The sequence below is a fragment of the Nicotiana attenuata genome, chromosome 6, assembly GCF_001879085.1.
Source record: "Nicotiana attenuata strain UT chromosome 6, NIATTr2, whole genome shotgun sequence".
Lineage (NCBI taxonomy): Eukaryota > Viridiplantae > Streptophyta > Magnoliopsida > Solanales > Solanaceae > Nicotiana > Nicotiana attenuata.
Window position 1 is genome coordinate 6,846,610 of NC_031994.1, and position 8,571 is coordinate 6,855,180.

Genomic DNA, 8,571 nt, shown 5'->3' on the forward strand with positions numbered 1-8,571 from the left:
ACTAATAGTGAAACAATAATAATGTAACGGGGGCAAATGCACATTCATATTAGTCCAAGTCTTGATAGAAAATTTTTCACAAAAATTATTTGTAAAATAAAAATAAAAATAAAAATTATTATGATTTTCGAGGACTTATTCTTTTTCCAACAACAATAAAAAGTTTGAGCCGTATGGACTTCTCACCGTGTTTTTTTGTTAAGCATAGTCATGATAATCTACCTGTCTATTCCGCAAATAAATAGCAATTCTTTTTATTAATATGTTACATGTATGATGTTGGATCAGCAATAATGGTTTTTCTTAGACTTGAGGTACTAATTAAACCCCCGCGTAAGTTATGTCGAGTTTAACAGAGTTCAAGAAATTTCAGTGACTTTGAAAATAGTTAAGATGCAAATGGAAATGTGAAACATTACCCTAATTTTTGTATGTATAAATTTTATAAGATTTTTAGAATCAACTGAACATAGAATCACTCATGAACTAAGTATAACAACAAGAGTTATGCCTTAATCCCAAGCAAGTTACGATCAGCTATTGAATCGCCATCAGTCTAATATTACATAAGTTAATAACAATCATAATAACAAAAAAGAACTAGACGTTCTTTATATTTTCTACTGGCTGCCGGAGTTAAAGTCCAGGCAGAAAATATTGAATAAAAGAGAGGATAAATTAGTTATTGTCCTCCTAATCCTATTCCTGAGTAAATTTCACAGGTAAAATGGTATAACTCTGCCAATGGAATGGCGTCTTATTTATCAATTCACAAAGTTCTGGCACAATTTCCTCCTCTATATGCAGACCTATAAGGAAAACAAAAGAAGAGTAAAAGAACAATGGAGATTACAAAAGCAACATACCGATATAAAAACTTTAATGAATGAAGGGGATAATTAGATGGTTGTAGGGGATGCTGACCAAAGGCAAGGGGGATGAAAATCAGGTTCCAAAACGTTGGGGTGCGAGCATGAGATATGGTAATAATCATTAGTAAGGAGTGAAGATCGGAGGGGAGCTTGGCGTAACTGATAAAGTTGTCTTGGCATAACTGATAAAGTTCCTGCCATGTGACCAGGAGGTCACGGGTTCGAGCCGTGAAAATAGCATCTTGCAGAAATGCAAGGTAAGGCTGCGTACGATAGACCCTTGCGGGAGCTTAGTGCACCGGGTTGCCCTTTTTTTTAGTAAAAGAGTGAAGATCGGTGAGAAGAAGTGGTGCCGAGAAGGATTTTTTGTGCTATATGGTATTTTCAATAATTCAAGACAAAAAATTAAGAAATTATTTCTTCAAGAAAAACATGTTAGATTATGTCAAATGGAGTCACATCTAATTCTAAGAAAAAAATATAAGTTTTGGATCAGATAAACATACACTTAAATCTTTGCTTTCAGAAGTCTAGCTTTCAGCTCATCAGCCACAGCGTCGATGAACTCTTCAGTGTTCACATATTGATGTCTAGCGACCCTATAAGGTGTCAATAGAGAAAATTATAGCAATGACAGCAAAAAGGGTTAATTCGGATCAGAAAAATACTAGGAATAAGAAAGAGTAAATGAGCTCACTTGGATCCGTGGACGATAAGTGCTAGATCTTTGGTCATTTTCCCGTTCTCCACTGCACCGATGCAAGCTGCTTCTAGTTTCTTGGTGAAATCCAAGAGTGCAGCATTGTTGTCCAACTTTGCCCTGTTCAAAATACATGATTATTTGTTCAGTACTGCTATCATTAAAAATCTAACCAAAGCAATTTTTTTTCTGAATAACCGAGAAATCCCCGAGCGTCAGTGGTGCATCGCAACTTGATGGATAATGCACCTGACCCTCTACCCTTCTCCACTTAAATACCAGGTGTGCGTCTAACCCACACATCACGTACTACGCTCTTACCACCAGGCCAAAGCCTTAGGGCTCTGAGCATAGCAAATTAAGTACCAAAATGTCCTACCTATGTGCAAGTCCACGAGTCCAAGCAAAAATTGAGGCAATGCTGTTCGTGCTGGTTTCACCTCCTTTTTGATGAACCCTGTAGTGCCGTGTCACAGTTCCATGGGCTGCTTCTGACTCTATGGTCTTTCCATCTGGGCATATCTGAACCAAATATTCCAACCAAATTAGAATCCAAAATAAGGTCAATGACGACAAAACGATCAAGCAAATGATGAGCCTTATTATCTGGAAAACTCAAACTTTCTGCATTAAGAAACGATATCTCAACCAATCATTACATGAATCACGCGATAAGAGAGCATTAAAAAATCAAAGGAACTGGCTGAAGGGAAAAGTGGAAGCAGATAGAGAACATACCAGAATCGATGTCATCAATCCAAGGGATCCAAATCCTGATCAAGTAATAAACAATTTAAGAATAATTACAAGCTCATACAGGCACAAAAGTAGGAAGCAAAAGGGAAAATTAAACAAGTGTTTTTTTCCACGCCGTTTCCATATTGAAACTCCAAAATGTGTACTAGATAGATAAACCTTTAGCAAGCTGGCCACGCATACCTTGTGCTAAGAAATCACTCTGTACATCCCCGTCATAGTTTTTGCACGCCCATACATAACCACCATCACTTTTTAAAGCATAAGCAACCATATCATCGATGAGGCGATGTTCGTACCTATTTTTATGAATTCACACATTTAACAATCTCTGTCATTTACAATCATTAACAAGAACCAGTTATTGAAAATGAAAAGTTGGGTGCTTACCAGATTCCAGCTCCCTCAAACTTTAACTTCCAATTTGACTCATAAACTTCCTGGAATATGTCCTTGAATCTTCAGAAAAGATCATAAAAATCAGAAGAATCCAAAATAAAAAGGGAGGGGTGGGGAAGGAAAAGTCCTATTTAGATGGTGAATAAAGGTAGCCCAGTGCACTAAGCTCCCGCTATGCGCAGGGTCCGGGGAAGGGCCGGACCATAAGGATCTGTCATACATAGCCTTACCCTGTATTTCTGCAAGAGGCTGTTTCCACGGTTCGAAACCATGACCTCCTGGTCACATGACAACAACGTTACCAGTTACGCCAAAGCTGCCATTCAAAAGGCAGCCCAGTGCACTAAGCTCCCGCTATGCGCGGGGTCCGGGAAAGGGCCGGACCACAAGGATCTATTTAAATGGTGAATGTACAAATAAATAGAATCAGAGAAACGGCTAGCCATACCTTCCATCATATTTCTTAAGGATGGTATTCTTTGTGCTAAGATAGAGCGGCCATTTCTTTTGGTACGCCATGTTCATAGAAGCTTCAGCAAAAGAGCGAATAGACTTCACATAAAGAAAAAAGCAGCACAAGATGAGTAACTCCAGCATAATCCACTTATTTATTTTAGATACACTCAAAAGTTTCGCTAAAAACAAACCTCATCTGTGTTGTACATGGACAGAGCTACTCCACCAGCACCAGTGAAGTTGTAAACCTCGAACTCGGTCTTTTCATCCTTCCCTTCTGGTACTACAATCAGGTTCAGTACAATATCTCAGCAACATTTTCTAACAGAATCACCGAAAGTTGTAAACGAACTTGAACCAATTTACTCGTAGCCAAACTAGAGTAGAACAAACAAATAGCTAGCAGATCTCCGAAATCATACAGGTTTATGCAACTATAGAGATGAGCAAAAACTTTACCAAATACTAGTTTTAGTTTTCCAGGTCCTTGAATTACTGTATCAGTAGCTCGATATTGATCACCAAAAGCATGTCTTCCAATGCATATTGGTTTTGACCAACCTGATGTCAGCTTAATCAATGTCAGTCAAAGACAGTATCAAGTGAACAAATAACAAATATATAACTGCAGGAAGTATAATATACCTGGGACAAGTCGGGGAACGTTTTTGCAAAGGATTGGTTCCCTGAACACGGTACCTGCAACAAAAACCAATAAGCATCGCTACCTTCAATTCTAACATACAATGATATCACCTACCAAAATTGGCAAGTGAAGATGGAGATTTACCATTCAGAATGTTCCTAATTGTCCCGTTTGGGCTCTTCCACATATGCTTCAAGTTAAACTCCTTCATTCGGCCCTCATCTGCAAAGAACTTATGATTTTCTCAAACTTTTATATGCCCTCAGACAGTATCAAGTGAAGTATGATTTTCTCAAACACGTAAAATTTATTTTAAAGATTAAAGAATAGATGTCTGATATCACACTGTAATTAGATGGTTTAACCCTTGTACTCTGAATACCATTTGTAACATGAAATAAACCACAGGCAAAAAGTAAGCACCTGGAGTGATGGTTGCACACTTAATTGCTACATTATACCTGCAATTTTTATTAGTTAAAAAATAATAAGGCTGGGCATATAAAGAGTACACGTTCAGTAATCCATGGAAAGATTAGGAAAAGACAGTGTATGAGCTTGCTCCTAAAACAGACATTCTTTCATTAAGTAGAAACTAAAAGAAAGAACGAAATGAATACATACTTCAAAGTAGCCTCAGCACTTTCAACTGTAACCTTATCATCTGTGGCATCACGGTGAGGAACACCAAGATCGAAGTATTTTATATCCAACTCCAGAAAGGGAAAGATGAGCTAAAGCATACAAGAGAATTCATATATCAGCAACTGTGAAATGAACACGATGAGATAGACACGAATATTGTACGGACATATACATAAGCCAGCAACTTGTTACCTTATCCTTAATTAATTTCCAAATGACACGGGTCATTTCATCTCCTGCATCACATAGCCAGGAGGAGAAACATAAGAAAATTAAAATATACATTTCTGTTAAGAAGAACCAATGAGTAATGTGGTGGACCAAACTAATTTATCAGATATAACGTACAATGTGAACTCTTATTGTTTTTTCTACTTTCATCATACTTTGCAGGTAGATTATCATTTCACCATGCTCCTTTACTATGACAATACTCAAAATTTTCAGCCCCATTGGAGATTAACTTAAAGTTTTCTAACTTAAGAATTCACACTTTTGTAAGTCTTCACTTACAAAATTTACCATGAAAAAACAGATTTGGTGGATCATTATTAACAAGAGTTCAGAAGTTAAACATTTTTTCATAAGGAATTAGAGCACTTGTATTCTTCTAGACAATCAGTATAAACATGAGCAACAACAAGGTCGAAGATCCCCACAAGATAATAGCGGAATAGTGTATAAAATGCAGAAAGATACCAGAGATATTTTTTTCCAAAGGCTAATATAGAGACCCTCTGTGACACCCTAGACAAATACCACATTGACAAAACAGAAACGAGATACTGGGTTTATACAGAAGCAAGCCGTAGACCTTATGACGCGTTTAATAGTTGTGCATTCTTAGGCCAAAAGTGGACAATATTACTAGTGAACTAGGCTGTCACATATGGTATCAGATGGATTCCGCATGCAACCTTAAGCAGTGGTGGGGTAAAGTTTAGCGAGATCCTAACGCGAGGTGTATGTAACACCTTGGGCCAATCCCACATTAACAAAACACAGAGAAATGTTGATATATACATAGAAACAGGTCTTAGACCCTAGTGATGTAAACCAAAGGGACCAGACTGCCACGATCAAGGACGTGGTGGAAGCTAAAATGAATGCCAAACTAGAGCAGTTAGAACAAGTGTGTGTATCAAACAACCCTCTACAAAGTTCGCTGATTATGTATGGGATGGGGTTTAGGAGCCTGGGAGGCGTGATTCAATTTGGAGATGATGGTTAGTAAAGACGCAATGGCTAGGAGTAGTTCGACAGATAGACATTTGGCGAGATATTTACTTCCTCGTCTTCCTTTGAATTCCCATCCCATTCTACCTGTCTTCATTATTTTTGCATTCAGTTGTATTACAGTATTACTTCTCCAGCCAATTGAATTTCCTTATTCTTAGTCAAGTAGCTCCTACACTTACTGACGCATTTTAAAGCCATTCAGACTTATGCTCAAAACAGACAATCTCACTAGTGGACTGAGTTGTTTCACCCGTTCCACCCAGACAAGAAATAACACAAAAATCAATTCCTGAACAAGAGCCAGTACATAATCTTATGAAATCACAACCTCTAAAAATTAGTGAGTATAGTGAATAAAAATGCAAAAAGGATTCCAGAGATATTCTTTCCAGTACTTAAGAAGAAACCATTTTCCCCAAAAACAAGAAACATCATAAAAATCAATTCTTGAACTAAAATCAGTACATAATTAAGATATTTAATCAATTCTTGACCTAAAATTAGTCCATAATTAAGATATTTAGAAACAAGAAACAGCATAAAAATCAATTCTTGAACTAAAATCAGTACATAATTAAGATACTTAGAAACAAGAAACAGCATAAAAATCAAGTCTTGAACTAAAATCAGTACATAATTAGGATTTTACAGCTTAATGAGACTGAAGCAGCTTTTTGTACACATAAATTTAAGGGCAGCCCGGTGCACTAAGCTCTCGCTATGCGCGAGTCCAGGAAGGGCCGGACCTTTCCACGGTTTGAACCCGTGACCTCCTGGTCACAAGGAGGCAACTTTTCCAGTTACGCCAAATCTCCCCTTTGTACAAATAAATTTCAAGCAATTTTAAGAAAGTAACATACAAGAGAAGATCAGATAATCAAATGAAAAAAGAAGCATAAAGATCTAACCGTCCATTTCAACTATGGGATTAACCACTTTAATCTTTTGAAAAGCCATTTCTTCCAAAGAATTGAGATTAAGAACTGGAAATTCTGGTGATATATGATAAGTATGGAAATAAAGGGGTATAAATGGAGTTTGGTAAAGAAAGCTTCGTCGGCCAAAGAAGTTTGAATTGTAGTTAGGAAATTGAGAAGACAGTCTACTTTGGAAAGGTCGAAGTTTTGAAGGTAAGTGCGAAATTGACATAAAAACAAGAAAAGAGGACATTTTTGTGGGTACAGCACAATGAATATTCAATTTCGTTCTTAACAACCTTATTTTTTTTTTATTTTTTTTTTTTTTTTTTTTTTTTTTTAGCACCCCCTATCTGGCACGCCAAGACGTGTCATAAAGGGAAGTGCAATCACATCCACTGCACCAGAATACAATACTAAAAGACCAAACACATAATAATTTTTTTATGTTTTTCGAACAATTTTTACTTTTTTCCGAAATTAGTGTTTGGCCATAAAATTTTTAATTTTTACTTGAAGATGAATTTTATAATTTTGCAAAAATTTGAAAAATTTCAAAAAGCTATTTTTCATAATTTTCACTTAGATCACTAACAAAACTTCAAAAACAATCCAAAATTATATTCATATTCAAACACAACTCTAATTTTCAAATACCATTTCAATTTAAAAAAAATTCATTCTTTAGGAATCTTACAATTCTTATGTCCAAACGACCACTAGTTTTTTTTTTCCGTAAAATTCCACTTACTAAATCAACCCAACAAATATTGAACGTGTCACACGTGATAGATATACAGTTTTTTAAAATATGATCTTTGGGTGCCCACCTCAGTTAATACGGTTTTTTAAAATCACATAATCCTTCTGGTCCACAATAAGAGGTTTTTTGATCTTTTTTGTGATGCAGAATATCTGATTTTTTCAAATTTCAAAAATATTAATTATTTTTTTTCTACATTGCCCCTGGAGTAAATAGTATTGGAGTATGTGTTAGCAGTATTTATGTGAAGAGACAATTAAGGTCAATATGGCCAATTTCATTGCTAATTAATATTAAAAAGTAAATTTCTTAATCTATGCGAAAACAACCAAAAAATCACTTATTGTGGACTGAAGGGAGTTGATAGTCATGTTTGAGTTATAAAATAGAGTATAGTTTATGAGTTCACGGGAACCCGTTAGCTTTTGCGCAGACTATATATTTGTATTAAGAAATTCACTAAATGTCTATAAATATTTGATTGTGAACCCAATTGTTATTGTATGTATTAACTTGTGATTGCTATAGAAACCCATAAACTTCAAATCTTGAATCCGCCTCTGTTTTTAATATATTTCCTATTTTTGTTCTAGACTAACCCTCTTTAAGTTTGTAGGCGTATAAAATTTATGGAATTAAATTCATAAATTAATTTGGACTATATTTTAAATTCAAGATATATTGGTCCAAATAAATATTATGGGCTGATATAATTGGATTAATTATGTAAGTCAAGCATGTATGGATTAAATAAATAAGTCTTAATCCATTAGGCTAGCCCATTAATTTGGCTAAAGTGATGGGCCCACTTTATTAAGCCCAAGATGTCATCTTCCTAGAGGCCCAGTTTGGTGCCACGTGTCAAATGACGTGGCACGCCAAGTCAAACGGAAGAGCCAATAGGATCATGCCATGTGTCAAAATGACAAACATGCCCAGTCACACTGAAAGGCCAATGAAATCGTGCCACGTGTGCAAGTGACATGTTCTGGCCAATCAAATGCGGCCATGTCACCCTTCAATTTGATTGGTCGGAAAGAGTTTGTTCTTATCATGACTCTTCCCTTCCACAACTATAAATAGGGGTCTTCATAACTCAGAAAAGACACCAGTTATAACAAGAAGCAAGAGAGAGCTCGTGGATCAAACGCTGCAAATTCCTCCACAAGTTTCAAGCT

General features: G+C 36.1%; 1 protein-coding gene across 2 annotated transcripts; it reads right to left on the reverse strand.

Moving 5' to 3' along the window:
• On the reverse strand, positions 488–6,887 carry LOC109226565 (isocitrate dehydrogenase [NADP]-like). Of its 2 annotated transcripts, none has more exons than XM_019391355.1 (16): positions 6,622–6,887; positions 4,667–4,710; positions 4,454–4,563; positions 4,253–4,290; positions 3,974–4,051; positions 3,829–3,882; positions 3,643–3,744; positions 3,375–3,466; positions 3,176–3,279; positions 2,719–2,787; positions 2,512–2,627; positions 2,311–2,345; positions 1,952–2,094; positions 1,570–1,692; positions 1,379–1,471; positions 488–809 (listed from the first exon to the last, which is right to left on the reverse strand). In XM_019391355.1, the coding sequence occupies exons 1-15, from the start codon at positions 6,881–6,883 to the stop codon at positions 1,381–1,383; spliced, it is 1,461 nt and encodes a 486-aa protein (XP_019246900.1). In that variant the 5' UTR covers positions 6,884–6,887; the 3' UTR covers positions 488–809; positions 1,379–1,380. The 2 variants fall into 2 exon arrangements, with proteins under 2 accessions (XP_019246900.1, XP_019246901.1); XM_019391356.1 differs by lacking the exon at positions 6,622–6,887 and adding an exon at positions 6,363–6,383.